Genomic DNA, 16539 nt, shown 5'->3' with positions numbered 1-16539 from the left:
ACTTCTCGCGCAGCGTGCGACGCCTGCAGGCGCAGGCGGCGCAGGTGCTGTTCCCTGGCTGCTCAGCAGTCGGCGACTCGAGATACGACGAGCCGTCGTCGAGCCAGGCGAGTCACTCCGTCGCATGCCGCGGGCGGAGGATGTAGACAAGCAGACCGTTCGAATGGCGTGCTCTCGGTACATGCAACGGCGGGCCCGCGCAAGCGGCTTGAATGCTGCTGCGTACTTCACCTTTCATCGGGAGACGTTCGAGCAGAGCCTGACCGCTGTGAGTAAGGTAGCCCGAGTTCGCAAAAAAGCGTGGCTCTAGGCCTAAGGTGCCTCCAATGGTGGCTGTCGTTTAACTATTTGAATGTTGTGTTCTTTGAAGACTATTGTGTTAATTTGAAATTCAGTGTAAGTAAATATACCTGGAATGTTGTCCCTTTGTTGAGAGTGGCATGATTGGTTGGAAAGTGTTGTTAACGTTTACATGACTTCCCCGCTTATGAGTCGAGGATATTAAAGGAACAAACTTTCAACTTTAATGAGTTAATTAGAGGTGCCAATTGTTGAAACTGAATCAAAATATTTTCCTCGTCTGGCTAGAAACATCCTCGCTTCAAATAACTGTGCCTTGCGTGGTGCAGCATGTCAGTAATCACGCACCATCTAGTCTCACACGACCACGAAGTGAGGTATATTCAATGCGCGCACCCGCTCAGGGGCCCCGTTCTTGCCAGGGCCCGCTTATAGGAAGCATTCAGAGAGCAACAGTAGCGCGAGGGCCTTCCAGTGATGCTGTACGGATTTTGCAAGTGGTCAGCTTTCTTGTTTTAACGCAACAGCCCTGTTTGCGGGCGAAGGACAGATGCGGTTGCTGAGTCACAGCACTTGTGCGTTGCCGTTTTTCTGATATATCGCGAAAGTTTACGTTGACGTGGGCACGCAGGATACGTGACTTTCTCAGCAACCTCATACAAGTCCCTTCCTAAAATACCAAGAGAGCTTGTAATGCATTGATTTGGCAACTAGGAAATGTTTCCTGATTGTGCAATATAAGTATCTGCCAGCCCATCACTTTGGCAGTGTGTTCATGTTTGAAAGCACCATTTTTTTTTATTTGCTTTGCCTGCTGCGGTGGCTTGAGAATGATGCTTGAGCCATTTTCAAGGTACTGTCATGATAAATTGAAATACAAACAACGGAGCGTGTGGTTTTCAGTACATGCCGCGCATCCTGGCGATGGGCTGTGTATGTGCAGTGCAAACTGGTTACGAGAGTTCGTGACCAACCATGATATAGAAAGACCATCATATTTCCATGGTCCGTTGGGCCGAAATAAAAAATAAAGGAATATAGGTGCGTGCGCCGTTTTCACTTATTGCAGCAGCAAATTTAGATAACACTAAGTGGGCCCCGAATGCGGTGGGAAGACAAACCAAAATGCTCACACGCCGAACGATGGTGTTTCCATATCAACGGTGGACACAAACTCTCGTAATTTGTTCGCCCTGTGCATATGCGACCCGTCGCCAGGATGCACGGCATGTTTTGAAAGCCATGCGCTCTGTTCGTATTTCAGTTTATCACAATAGTACCTGATGTCCTGCTGCTCACATAATGTACACACTGTCTCCATGCTGCCTATTGCACAAGGTTTGCTCTAGTGGCGGATTGGAAGGGATCGGCCACCATTCCCTAGACGATTTAAAATGACTCTCGATTAGGGACCATGTGTGTATTCTTTGCGCACTGATGTGAGAAAATGCCCTTACCTGCCGCAGTGGCTCCGTGGTTATGGCGTGCTGCTGAGCTCAAGGATGCGGGTTCGATTTCCGGTTGTGGTGGCGCTTTTGTGATTGAGGCGAAAAGCAGGAACACCCGCGTCGAGATTTCGGCTTAAGTTAAAGATACTCAGGTGGCTGAAATTAATCCAGAGCCCTCCGCTACAGCATTGCCTCATAGCCCAGGTGTAGCGCAGTGCGTTAAACCCCACAATCAGACAAAATGCCCCTGTGTTTTCAAAATTGCATACGAAAGCCTGAAAATGACATTACTGGTGTGCAAACTTTCTAAAAGCGGTAGGAATACATTAACGCACAGACATGTGGGAGGGACGCGCCGTAATCAACTGGGCATCGTGGCACCCTACTGTGATGGCTGCTAACACGCGGCGCCGCTCTGATCGCGTGGCACTATACTGCGGCCCGCCACTGAAGCAAAGCCAGCACGGCGTGTGGAGGCCCCACACGCTGCGCTGGCTTTTGCCTGGAGGGCTCATTTGTCTGTAGGCCCCACTCGGGGCCTCCAGGCGAATGATCGCAAGTCAGACCGAGTAAACACAAATAGCGCTGTTTTTCTCATGGCTTGAAAAGGCAGACGATCTTGATGCTACAGACTATACGCACATCTGAACATTATTGCGCTTCCTCCAAAAGTACTTAGCGTAAAGCTCCGAAAGAACGCCCATCCAAGGTGTAGTGATATCAAGCGAAAAATACGGGATGGACCAACTTTCGGGTCAGGTGCGAAAAACTAGAAAAAAGTGGCTGCACCACCAACCAAAACTGCGGAGATATCAAGAAAAATACGAGATGGGCGAACTTTTGGGTGAAGTGCGAAAAGGACAAATAAGTGACCACATTAACACATGAATATATTATTCGCGTTTTATTTTGTTCACTCGTCGGCGCTAAAGCCATCGATTTTGGGGGTGGGTGGTCTTTGGAGTCTTCTAGTAAATTGAACATTTCACGGCTAAAGGGAGCTGGGCGATGTTTCGGGGGAAGGCGTTCTCTCTGAACTTACGGTAGGTCTCATACAAACTATTTAAAATGCAAACAAAAAGGATGCAATCATTTTTCGCACCACTGGCACTGTCTCTGCAGAATTGAAGCAACTGAGATAAAAAGTGGTTTTATTTCTTACTGGCAGATGGCACCTTGTCAACTGCACTAATATTTTCTCGCCTTTGCAGTAGCGTTTTCTGCATCTGCTTCTTGTGTTTTGTGGGCCTCGTTATTGAACATGACATGCGCTTATGGTTATCGAACATGACATGCGCTTATGTTCACGTGTGTGCTATTCCACCTTGTGCAAAGTTGAATACATTGGCTATGAGTTTGCTGATTACTGTAACCTCACAGCATTATATTGTGCCCAAGAATTCACTGAGGTAGTACAAATGACTAGAAAACATTAAGCTGCACGTGAGTCAACGACTATAAATTCCTTTTCAGCTGCACTTCCCTAGACAGATGAAAGAGCGTAAGGATGCGCACTGATACATACATACACTGATATTTTTGTACTTGTTTTAGAGCCAATCTCGACTGTGCTACAGTTATTTCACATTATTTCAACTAATTGAACCAACAGCTCTGCAAAGTGTGTTAATTCTAACAATCAATTCAAGTCCAGTGATATGAACCAACATATGAAAATTCGTTCCATTTGACAAGTCTCAAGCAATGAGAGTTTTGCATGTATGTTTGTATGTATGCGAGTGCGAACTGATGCTTAGTTTTTATAATTCTTTTCCTGCTCATCTCAGTTTGAAGGACAGAAGCAGTGGCTACATGCATTCTCGCTTAGTTTTTATAGACATATCGACAGATGTTGTTTGCTTTGTGCTTTCGCCCGTAAAAATGGTAACGATAATAATACTTGTGTGTTATAAATTACTATTTTTTGAGCTACTGTAAAGGCTTATCAGCTGGCCCTGGGCATGTAAATGGGTGCATTGAAGTAATATCTTCATCATCACTACTGCAAACTGTGCTTTCCTAGAGCCCAACCACAAAACCCCTGGTTCGCTGTCATTTCTGACATCTTATTCTAGCATCTTTCAGGGCAATTCGGGAGGGTAGTAAACAGCTAGGTTTGTGGAAGAAGTCATGGTCTTGGCCACTTCAGTCCCCCAATTCATTACTCCATTTTCAAGCAGATATATTCAGGACTGCAAGAGTGGTAGTGGCATAAAGCTAATTCCCCACACCATGTTTCTGAGAATTCGTACAGAAGGCTTGGAGCAGATGCAGTGGTGCACTGCAGGTTTTATTTGTGCTATTAAAGGGGGTTAGAGATGTGACCTTCAGGTTGTGAGAAATGAGTGAAAAGTTAAGAACACCTTTAAACTCTACACGATGTTATTAATCCAGAGGAAGCTTCTTATAGTCTCTGGGCAAACGGTTTATAGTGCAAAAACAGAACCAACAAGTGTGTTAAACTGGTTAAGGAGTGCTGACACCAAATTCAGAATCCTAAAAAGTGATATAATTTGCTTTAGTAGTTTAAGATTCCATAATTTCCGCAGTCAGAGGGAGGGAGGGACCACGTTGAGGCCACTGCAGATGGTGCAGAAAACGTGTGATGGCATGGTGTTTTGATCGAGGTTACGACCTGCAGTTTTGCGGGCACAATACTGTGACGTAATACAGTCTGGCATTGCCCTGAAGTGCCATCTGTGCTGCTGGCAACTGAAACCGAAACTGGTTAAAAGAAATGCATTTCAATTATTTCTATGATGACTGCTGACCAGTATTTGCTCGATATTTTTTATTGGTGGGTGAAGAGGTGTTGTTTGCTGCATTAAAAACAAAAAGTGAAAATTTTGTGTTAATAGTAAGAGCTGTGTGCAAACGTGACAAGGGGTGACAGCAGACCTCGGCAAAACTGGACGCCACTCACTCACACTCGTTCGCAAAAATCTTTTTTCTTCACACACTCGTGTGCACTCACACTCACCAGTCACCCTCAGCACTTGCACTCATGCTCATCACTCGCCATCACCAATTGCACTCACTCGTGTTTACGCTCACCTCTTGTCATCACCACTCGTACTCACTCACGCTCACCACTCCGTCACCACTCGCACTCACTCGTGCTCACATTCACCACTCATCCTCACCACTCGCACTCACTGGCACTCAAGCTTACCCCTTGCCGTCACCACTCGCACTCACTCACGTTAATGCTCACCACTCACACGCGAGTGTGCGCAGCAGTCCCTCCATGAGCCATGACACTGAAAAGTATCAGTGCATTGCGGTGTCAGTAGTCCATCCTAATTGTATTCCTAAATAAACACGTCACCAGAGAGTTAATTCCACGGGGCCCCATGGCAAAGGTGCAGTGACGACATTTTCCTGAAGCTGTACACAAGCGCCCCATTAAGAGCCGTCACAACGAGCGGCTCCGCCGACAAATAGCCAACAGCAAGTGCAAGCGCAAGAGTGGCGCTCACCGCTGTAAGCCCTGCATCTCGCCTGAGTAGCGCGAGTGCACTCGCGAGTGGTGAGTGGGGCTCACTGCAAGTGGCGCTTGCACTCATTTGCACTCGCTCTCGGCAGGCCAACACGATGGCGAGGCTCACTCACCACTCACTCGTGAGTGGTGAGTGGGGTGTGTGCGAGTGCACTGGTGAGTGAGCCTGCCGACCTACGAGTGACAGTGGGTCTTCATAAAGGTTCAGTGCTGAGCCTACCTATTTTTTAAAAAGTGGAGGTTATCGCACAGCAAGCCAAGAAAGCCCTTGGGGCACACATACTGCACGCAGATGACATCCTTAGGTCATCATCGAAAGAGCATGCAGGATTAAAATTGTCTCCAAGGCAAGGCAATTTCTCAAAGAAAATATGAAATGTTTGCACATCAGCATTTCTACTGGTTGAGATGGATAGTCACTGTGAATGAGGCTTTTATGTGCCAAGGCTGCACCTACACTGTAAGGTGTACCCTAGTGGAGTTCTAGATTAGTTTTGACTCCCTCCATCAGGAAGATGGCGGCTGGGGATCGATCCCACTGTTGTGTGCTTAGTAAAGCGCTGTGCCTTAATTAAAAACTGAGCTGGCATGATAGGTAATGAATACACGGATTTTAGCTTGTGTAATGTGCCTATAAATGTTACAAGCTTGAAAGGCAACCCACGATCTCTGAACACATTGTATTTGCCATGTGTTGTAATTGAACAAGGTTTATTTAGTAAAAGTAAAAAAAAAGTGGCAATCTAAAAAAAGTGGTTTGGGTCATTGTGCTCCATCCTGCATGTCGTGCGTGAAGGTGGCATGAACTCGCGGCAGAGCAGGTAAAGGCCACTAATTGTCGCAAGTCCCCACTTTAGGGGTGGTGGGGATGCTGCTCCTTATCAGCACTCTTGTGTGAACCTTGCCTGTGGGTTGTGTTCCAGCCGCCTGAGCAACTGGTGCTTGCTGTACAGCCAGAGTCGTCCCCCCAAAACTTCGGTCCCCTGTACGAGCCGCTGCAGACCCTCGATCGGCTCTCGGTCTCCTTCTGCCCTGACCAACAGCTCTGCGACAAGTCAATAAGCATCCTGCTGGTCAGTTGTGGAAACATCCTACCAGCTCTGCACTCTGTTCTTTTCGGTGCTGCAGTGCATTTGTGCATGTTCAGAGCATTGGTTCTATATCGTCTAGGAGGTGCAAGGGTGCAGCCCTTGTCAGTGCTTGATATTGTTGTGTTGCAAATATGGTGTTTAGTCATGGTTTTTGCTGCACTCTGAGGCTAAATTGTGACCAAGTACAGGTCCAGACACTCCGTTCCCCTGTGAAACTGTCCCTTAACGTTTTAGCATGTTTTCCTTGTAGCACAAAGTTCGGCCCTTGGCAAGTTGTAACGAAAAATGAGTCATGCACAGAATAGGGCCTCCTTTCAAGCAGAGAGTTGATAGGAACAGAAGTGCCTCAACAGGAATCTTAGTGCTCAGTAAGCAGCTGGCACTGTGCAGGAATTGTCATTTTCTTGATTAATCAGTGAGAGTATTTTTGCCCGGGAAAAAGTTTAGCTGGAACAGAAGGAAAAGCAATGCAGCTAGCTGTTAAGGGGCCATGCAGACAGAATGGAAGTTTGGTTCATTCAGAAGAGTGCCTGGTTAGAATAACACTGACACCACCTTTAATGCAAGCTTCACTCAAATAAGCTATATAATTAGGGAAAAAGGGAATGGCCATGCAACCCAATAGCTCATTTCCCACTCTAGAACCTATGTCGCATTATGTGCAGCTGTGTGATTGGCTGTGCCCGGCGAAATCCAACGCAAAAAACTTGCAGAATGGGCTATTTGCCCTTAAATTTAATGCATATTCTTTTTGTAGCAGTAATGGTGGGGTAAACAATGGAAGTTCCGAACATGCTCATAAACATGAAGCTCCAGTGTACTGCGCGCACTATGCTGGTTATAGCTGCACAGCCGTGCGGTGTGTTAAGCTTACTCTGGCACAACTGGCATAAGCAACATTGTCTTCGGTGACCCTGTTTATCGAAACGAGTAGTACTTCAAAACGAGTGCGAGTCCGAATGCTTCACGAAACAAGTACTACCAACCGTAACAAACATGAACCAGGCACAAATCCGGTTAAAAACAAAGTGAGGGTGGACAGCGGTCCTGGGCGGTATGGTGGTGCCATTTAGAAGGACTGACAGCAAAGAAAGCGTTCCGCCGTCCCCTGCAGCACTTGTCAGCATACGTACGTTCACTTCAGTACTTGCCCAGGATATGCCATCGCAGACGTCGCGAAGCACACGATTCAGCAGGAGAATGAAGATTATGGCTTAAAGGGACACTGAAGTGATATGTAAACATTGCGGGATTACTTGCGCAAATTGTAGTCCGGAGTCCCCAGGCCATGTTACGACCACTCTGGGCGCGTTTACGCGATTTTATTTAGTAGAAAAATTAATTCGAAAATGCTGTCCTCCTCTCTTTACGCTCGCCCATTTTCTGCGGCGTTTTCGTGTGACGTCGAGAGGAGCCGAGCTCGCAATTGGCTGCGCTACTGCACGGCTCCCCGTCCTTCAGACAGTCAGTCGGCCCAGCGTTTCGTCCGCCGGCCGCCGACGGGTCGTCGCAAATCGTTCGCTCAGTTGAAACGAAGCCAGGACACGTTTGTGAATGGAAGAATGGGCCTTTCTTTACTTGGTTAGTTTGTGCACTGTATCTAGCTCCAAGTCAAGGTCGCTTCACACAAGCGCTGCACAAGCGCACATGCGACGCTTCGCTGTCTGGTACGCCAGTAGGAAAATATAAGGCCTCTTGAAGGCGGGAGAAGAGTCAGCGAAGTCAATATAGGTACTAAGGAAATAAAATCAACTGATATTTTTACCGTACAGCGTAAAAATAGGGTGCGGGAAGCACTTTTTTGCGCTGGGCGAACAAGCACAGCGGTCAGCAGCACGACCACGCATCTGCGAACGCTTTTCCGTCTACGAAATGCAATTGCTAGCCCTGAGCTATTGTGGAAACTCGGGGGACGCTTACTGCACGAGCGCAATACAACAAATAGTCACCTAAGCTGCTTGAAACGCCAAAACTAAATAAAAGTGTAAACTTGTTGTACAATATATATACCTTATATTACCATGGTCAGAAGAGCCCGTTCCGTGGCCGAGTGCTCTGAGGCGCTAGTTCTGTTGCCGCAGGTGTTTTGCAAGTCACGAGTTCGAGACCCCGCGGGTACGTGCTTTAACTTTTTCGTTTTCTGCCGATGTTTTCTACATTGAGTTCACCTTTTTTTGGGCCGCAACGTTCATGGCTCCACGAACTAGTTCACAGAACGCGCGCAGGCTGGCACTGGCGCGCTAGCGAGTTCTCGTTGGCGTGCTGTTGCCATAAGCACCAACTGCTTGCGGGCAGTGGGCACAGGCCAGAATGAACAGACCCTTAGCCTGGTGCGAACACGCTTTTTACGGTACAGGCATGAGTGAGGCAAGCTCCAAATATGGGGGAAAAGCGCATGACATTTGGGCGTCTGCGGGTACGCGGAGGGCGTCCATGCACTGCGTAGGCCTCGGCTAGTGAATGCTACGATTCCAAGCCGTCCTGGGAGGCTTATCTTTATGCATTTTTACAGGTGACAACATGGCAGAAGCGCGGCACGATGATTACTGAGTTATTGAGAATGCCCATCCAACAACGCCACCGGTTGTGTTTTACAGAACCGAAACCGAGACTTGTTTGGTTGCTCACTTTGGGCATCGTCCAATCACGGTGCGGCGCCTCCTAACGTCACAGCTTTAGTTGGTGCGGCCGCCGCAAACCGCGCATGGTAGTTTTTCTTCTTTCGCGCTTTGTAAAATAATTACCGATTTGTCAACCGGATAAACGATGAAAAGTGTGCTAATTTGAGCCAGTCTACGCAGTGCAAGCAAAAACGGGAGCTTGACAAATTCACTTCAGTGTCCCTTTAAATTGTTTAATTTCTCAGCGAATAAAGCATCGTTTGGTGCCGTAGAGCACTGGGGGCACTATAAAACACCAGCTATTTCGAATAAAACAAACTTGTATTTTGTCTGCATAGCCCCTTTAAGGGAGTATTGTCACTAGTGTGTAAGCTCATCAGACTTTAGAAAGGTGTGGCCAGTCAAAGGCTTAAAACTGCAACAACCCCGCACGGGGCACCTTGAGTAATCTTGGTGACGGTGAGTGGCGACACCGCGGACCCCGAGCCCCCCATACTTAAGCTGTTACCTACCGTGGCGAGAAGTTGAAAGGTGAAGGGTTAGAAGCCGTGAACGGTGGCCGTCGGAGCCCTGGTCAAGCTCCGGCCGATGGGCTCCCTGTCTGTCTATCAGGCTGGGAGCTCCGGGACCTCTTTGACCATCAGGGTAACGTCAAAGAATAAAGTACCCCAGTTCCCTGCTTTATACTATGCCGCATGGTACTTTCGAAATCCTCTCTTCCAAATGATCGGGCCCCAAAAAGGGCCCGCACCGATGTAATTTTCAAACCTCTGCCCAACATGAAATTTAACACCCCGGACAACTTTCCTCGCTTCTTAGTGATACAATCTAAGAACAAGGAATCTCCAGTTACCTGCAAGTCGGTCTTCTTAATTGCTAAGTTCATTGAGAGTGTAGTTGGCGCGAACTACAAGGCAAAGAAGCTGACATCGGGGGACGTGCTTGTAGAACTATCTACTAAAAAACAATCTGATAGTCTCTTGAACCAGACCGACCTACTTGGCCTTGAAGTAGCTGTAACGCCACACCGGAGCCTTAACAGCTCGCAGGGCGTCATATCTGAAATGGACCTGCTCAATGAAAGTGAGTCTGACCTCCTCGAGGGCATGCGTGACCAGGGCGTTACTGCGGTAAGAAGAATAATGATCAGACGCGATGGCAAAGAAGTAAAAACGAAACATGTGATCCTAACTTTTGACCGAAGTGTCCTACCGGAGTCTGTCACTGCAGGCTTCCTTCATTGCAACGTACGACCTTACATACCCAACCCACGCCGCTGCTTCAAGTGCCAGCGGTATGGGCACAGTACTACCACCTGCCGCGGAAAACTGACATGTGCCAAGTGCGCAGGACATCATGACCCTTCAGAGAACTGTGCTTCTAACGTATTGAAATGTGCCAACTGTGAACAACCCCACGCTGCATACTCTCGGTCATGTGCTAAATTCAAAGCCGAGAAGGAAATCATAAACATGAAGGTCACCCAGAACATTACCTATCAAGAAGCACGACAGAAACACTCAATGTTTTCGCAAAGGTATGCCGATGCAGCTCGCCGGGGGGCGGAGCGGCGTCTAGTCACGGCGGCCACCCAGTACTGCGAAGCAGACTTGGTGCCGTCCCAGCCCCCCCAGGTGCTGCCCAAGGCAGCCCAACCATCCGACACGACACCTGTGGCGCCCGCAAGTGTTGTGTTAGCTGCGAGTGTGAGGAGTGACGGCTCTGCCGTCAATCCTCCTCTTCCGGCTGCCAGACTGCAGGCGGCCATGGACGTAGATGTGGTCGGTCCCACGACCACTTCTGTGTCCAACAAATAGTCGGGGACGGCAGGGGCTCCTGCCTCCACTTCGAACATATCCCGAGGCGGAGCCCGCAAGGACTCCATCTCGTCACTGTCACACCACTCAGATGATGACATGGAGGTAACACCGTCTCTGCCAGTGCCAAAGGCGGAAAGAGAACAGCGCACCATGGCGGGGCGAGGCAAAAAGCCACCACCCACCCGTGTTACAGGCCCAAGTCAGAACTGATAGATAGTATACATCCAGCCCGAGTCCTCATCTACACCAGGTAAAATCTCTTCCCTAAACATTTATGGTAGCACAAATAATTACACAGTGGAACTGCCGGGGCCTTATTAAAAACCTAGATGATATATATGACATCCTACACAAAACGCAATCAGCCATCCTATGTTTACAGGAGACACACTTGAAACCTAAGCACACCAATTTCCTGAACCAATACTCAGTATTTAGGAGAGATAGAGATAGCTGCACGCACTGCTCTGGTGGCGTAGCTATAGTTACGCAAAAATCTATCCCTTGCCAATCTCTTCAATTGCGTACCGCCCTAGAAGCGGTTGCAATCCGGGCAATTATTTTCAACAGATTAACAACAATTTGCTCACTATACATTCCCCCTGAATATCGTTTATCTAGCTCTGAATTTGAGTCTCTCATAGATGAGCTGCCGGAACCGTTCCTACTCGTAGGTGACCTGAATGCACACAGCCCACTATGGGGATCTGAACGCACAGATTCCCGGGGCCGCTTGATAGAAAAATTCCTCTTCTCATCCGGAGCTTGTCTCTTTAACAAAAAAGAGCCGACATACTACAACACTACACACAATACATACTCACACATAGACTTGGCGATCGGCTCTTCTGTCCTCTTTCTGGCTGTTGAATGGGAAGTGGACGACAACCCCTATGGGAGCGACCACTTCCCTGTCATCTTGAAAGGCATTGATAGAGCCCGTAACAGTTCCATCTGCCATAAAAAGTTTAAGGAATCTGGTGCTGATTGGTTAAAATTTAAACAATTATCTCAGCTTTCATACACGTCCTTAAGCTATTTGGGCATTGACGAAGCCTGTGAACTGGTGACTGCACACATTCTTCATGCTGCCGAGGGCTCAATTCCGCAAACATCTGGTGCCACACCTAACACTAGGAGGCCGTGGTGGAACGAAGAGTGTAGGCTTGCACGGCAGGCTCAAAATAAGGCGTGGGGTGTCCTTCGCAGGTACCCCACTACGCAAAACTTGATTTCCTTCAAACGTGCAAAAGCACAAGGAAGACGCATTCGCCAGCAAGCAAAAAGAGATAGCTGGCGCTCTTTCGTGACTTCTACCAACTCGTACACAGATGCAGGCAAAGTATGGAACAGAATTAAAAAGTTTAATGGACGGAAAACACACACCCTACCTTTGGTCAATAGTACAGGCGATACCCTAGAGGACCAGGCAAACACACTTGCGAAATACTTTTCATATGTATCGAGTTCTGCTCATTACACGAATGCTTTCTTACGACACAAAACATCTATGGAGATGAAACGGATTCGTGATAACAAAAGATCTGACGAACCATACAACACGGAATTTTCCATAACAGAGCTTTTGGTCGCCTTGGGAACATGTAAGGCTTCAGCGCCTGGGGCAGATAGTATATCATACACAATGATACAACATCTGCACCCAGAAACTCTCCGAACACTCTTGCACTTGTTCAACAAAATATGGGCGGCGGGATACTTTCTGAGAGCTTGGAGAGAAGCAGTTGTAGTTGCCGTATTAAAACAGGGGAAAGATGCCTCACTACCTGCCAGTTACCGACCAATAGCTCTGACAAGTTGCTTAGGAAAGGTTTTTGAAAAAATGGTAAATAAGAGGCTAATCCATTTTCTTGAATATAACGGCATCCTGGACAGTTGTCAGGCTGGTTTCCGATCAGGTCGAAGCACAACTGACCAGCTAGTTGCCTTTGAGTCGTATGTCAAAGATGCTTTTATCCACAAACAGCACTGTCTTTCTGTTTTCTTTGACTTAGAAAAAGCATACGATACAACTTGGCGCCATGGCATACTGCTTGATCTCAAGGCATTCGGTGTGTCTGGACATATGCTAAACACTATTGAAAGTTATTTGTCGGAGCGGACATTTAGGGTAAGAGTAGGGACAGTGGTATCAAGAACATACATACAAGAAAATGGGGTTCCCCAGGGTGGAGTATTAAGCTGTACTCTGTTTATAATTAAAATGAATTCACTTGGGAAATCGTTGCCACCCTCAATCTCCTACTCAATGTATGTTGACGACGTCCAAATAAGCTTTAGGTCATGCAATCAGTCCATATGTGAAAGGCAGATACAGTTAGGTGTGAACAGGCTTGCAAAATGGACGGAAGAAAATGGTTTTAAATTGAATCCTCACAAAACTACATGTGTGTTATTCACAAGACAGCGTGGAATTCGTCGAGAACCCGATGTCTCACTAAACGGAGAACGGATTGCTGTCAAGAAAGAACACAAGTTTTTAGGTGTTGTACTTGACGGAAAACTAACGTACGTACAGCACTTAAAGAAACTCAAACAAAAATGCCTAAAAACCATTAACATTTTAAAAGTGTTGTCACATCAGTCTTATGGTGCTGATAAAGACTGCCTTCTACGTCTCTTTGTGAGTTTAGTTAGGTCACGTATAGACTATGGAAGTGTAACATACGGGTCTGCGTCTAAAACTGCCTTAAAAATGTTAGACCCAGTACTACATTTGGGCCTTCGCCTTGCCTCTGGAGCCTTCAGGACAAGTCCAATCCAGAGTCTTTATGTAGAATGCGACCACTGGTGCCTAGAGCACCAGCGTGCTTATACAGCACTCCTCTATGCTATTAGGACAATGTCTATGACGAATCACCCATGCAATTCTATTGTGAATGACATCTCATTCGCCCATTTGTATTTAGCACGCCCGTCGATCCCTGCCCCTGTAGCCTTGCGTGTCAAAGGCCTTGCAGAGGAGATAGGGGTGTCTTTAGATGATGGCATAAAAACCTGTATCGCCGATATAGTCCCACCTTGGGACATGTCAACTATTCATTGTGACACATCCTTTAAACAAATTGACAAGCGTCGTGCACCCCGCGAATTGATTTTACAGCATTTCTTACGTTTACAACACAGATATCCATGCGCCTCTTTTTACACAGATGCTTCCAAGTCTTCTTCTTCTGTGTCCTGTGCTGCACATGGCCCGGACTTTGCTAGCACAAGGACATTGAACAGAAATTGTAGCATCTTTACCGCAGAAGCCTATGGTATTCTAATCACAGTGGAACACATTACACAGAACAAAATACAACAATCAGTCATCTACACAGACTCCCTAAGCGTAGTAACTGCATTGGATTCCTTTAAGCCCACAAAAAACGTTATTCTAAACCGCCTTTTTAAGGCTCTTGTAACTGCCTATAAGTCAAAGCTAAAAATACTTGTTTGCTGGATCCCTGGACACAGTGGCATTCTGGGCAATGAAATTGCTGACCAGAACGCCACTTTGGCGGCCCTACGTAGTGGTGTTGATGTAGCGCAGGTCCCTCACCTCAATCTGAAACCAGTAATCCGGAGGGGAATCCGTAAATGCTGGCAGCACATGTGGGACACACACACAGACAACAAGCTCCACTCAGTAAAACCAAACCTAGGAAGATACACAACAGAAAAACAAAACAGATTCATTGAAGTATCCATTTGCAGACTGCGAATAGGCCACACTTACGCTACACACGCATATCTTTTGAATGGAACACTCCCACCTGTTTGTAACAAGTGTGGGGAACGGCTCACCGTCCTCCATGTATTAATTGAGTGCACATTCTGCAATGAAGCCAGAAAACGGCATTTCCCGAAAATATATACCTACAACATTCCACTACATCCTTCACTGCTTTTAGGAGATGAACCTATGTTTACAAACAAAAGTCTTTTAAGTTATCTTGCAGACATCAAGTTTTTAAAACTCATCTCGTACAGTGCGTGACCTCAGAGCCTACGAGCAGTGAGTGAGGCCCTCATGCTCCCTTTGTCCGCACGGGAGGCCCACTCTCGTCACATGCTCTTTGGCTCGAGGTGCATCACGTTGCACCCATAATCCATTTCAGCCACCATTATGAACGTCTTCATGCTTTAGTGGACGGGCCCTCTACACCCATATATACAGTATTTTAAGATGTATCATACTCATTTCATACATATTTTAAGCACAAACATGACTATTGAAAGACCACATAACATAGTTCTGGCGCTCTTTGGTCTTAGAAACCCTTGCGCCAATAAACCACAAACATACATACAAAACTGCAACAAGCATGTGGTAGCAACTCGGTGGTCTAGTTTTGCTCAGATCGGCAACCCTGGTGCTGGACAAATGTTTTTTAAAGCCGTTGCATTTGGAAGGGGCTGCCGAGTGAGCCTTCCATTCTTTGGTCTTCACTGCAGATAGTGATGCGGACTGCCTGAAAAAGCCAATTTTTAGTCTCTTTCACCTAGTCGCCTTTCTACTATTAAGCATCAGAGATCGTCAATAGTAATCTGTGAACTTACATTAAAACTAAGATAAAAACACCACTACTCCCTGTTGTGTGACTAGCACCAGCCAAAGTAACATTTTAGAAGCTAGAAAGTGAATTGTGATGTATGTTTTCGTGACATTTTTTGGCAAACACATAAACGTTTCTAGTCTGTCTGAAATGGTAAATGCATACGCCTCTTGCATCCTTTTCGCAGAGCATACTGCAGAAGTTTCAGGCCCAGACTCACCTGACTCCGTCGAACGACATAAATGATGGCTCGGAGTCAAACGATCCAACAACTATAATAAAGAGTGTTGTACAGCTCAATGGCATTGAGGTGAGTGAGCTTCTGGGATCTGTCAGCCTGGCAAAGTTGTTTGTGTGTAGAGCTCTTGGGTACGGGTCCTGTTAACCCTGATATAGCAGATGGCCTAAGCCATTTTTGGGGCATCCATTACATGTGTTGCTTTGTCTTGGCCGTATTTAATTCTTCACTCCCAGTACATCCGGCTCTGCCACTTAAAGGGACCCTGCAACACTCTTCGTGCAGTGCAAGTAAACCTGCGCGACGTTTAGATTAGACTTCCAGGAACGCCCTAACCAAATATTACACATGCATGTGAAGCGGTAAGCATGCAAATCGCCGAGAAAGATGCGGAAGAACCAACCGCGATCTCTTCAATTCTCCTCATTATGCACCCCTGGCATGGCCTCTGCGACGTCAATCGGGCCATGGCTGTCCTGGCTCTCCTATTGGCTGTCGCTGTTCAACTTCGCGGCTAAATTCTGGCATTTCCTGTGACGATCAGCCGTTGTCAGCGCTGTGTATGAACCTCTTCTATGTCTGAACCTGTCCGCATGCTTTTGGTGTTTCTTTTGTTTTGAGGGCGCGCGGAGTTTAAGTGAAGAACTAAATATTCCATTTTCAACGAGCCCACTCGACAACAAACGTTTATTGCTCCAAAAACGCCCTACCAGCCTGAGCGCTTGCTTGCGAGCAGGCCACCATGCCTGCTTTTTTGTGGCACCAGACCGGAAATAGACCTGTCCACGTTGCGGGGAAAAGGACAAAACTCCCCAGCGTGTGACATATCGAAGGCCGCCGAACAGAACGCCGCGCGCCGCCCCCCTCTCCGGGAGAGAGTGCGCAGCTTTCGTCGCGTTGTCCGCGGTTGAGTTGAGAGGGAACATTTATGCGCGATTTTTCATCGTGCGTAGTTTCGGT

At 47.2% G+C, this 16539-nt stretch overlaps 1 protein-coding gene across 1 annotated transcript in view; it reads left to right on the top strand.

Moving 5' to 3' along the window:
- The window catches only part of LOC144148724 (short transient receptor potential channel 4-associated protein-like), a 93344-nt gene continuing 76805 nt past the window's right edge, over positions 1-16539 (top strand). Inside the window, exons 1-3 of the mRNA XM_077680248.1 lie at positions 1-268; positions 6171-6320; positions 15529-15651. Coding sequence (XP_077536374.1) covers positions 125-268; positions 6171-6320; positions 15529-15651 — 417 coding nt within the window. The 5' untranslated portion in view covers positions 1-124. The remainder of the gene's footprint in view (positions 269-6170; positions 6321-15528; positions 15652-16539) is intronic.

Source organism: Haemaphysalis longicornis, unplaced genomic scaffold (genome assembly GCF_048455015.1).
Source record: "Haemaphysalis longicornis isolate Haplotype H1 unplaced genomic scaffold, Haemaphysalis longicornis Haplotype H1 scaffold_1, whole genome shotgun sequence".
Classification (NCBI taxonomy): Eukaryota; Metazoa; Arthropoda; class Arachnida; order Ixodida; family Ixodidae; genus Haemaphysalis; species Haemaphysalis longicornis.
This window is presented reverse-complemented; position numbering and strand designations above follow the sequence as displayed.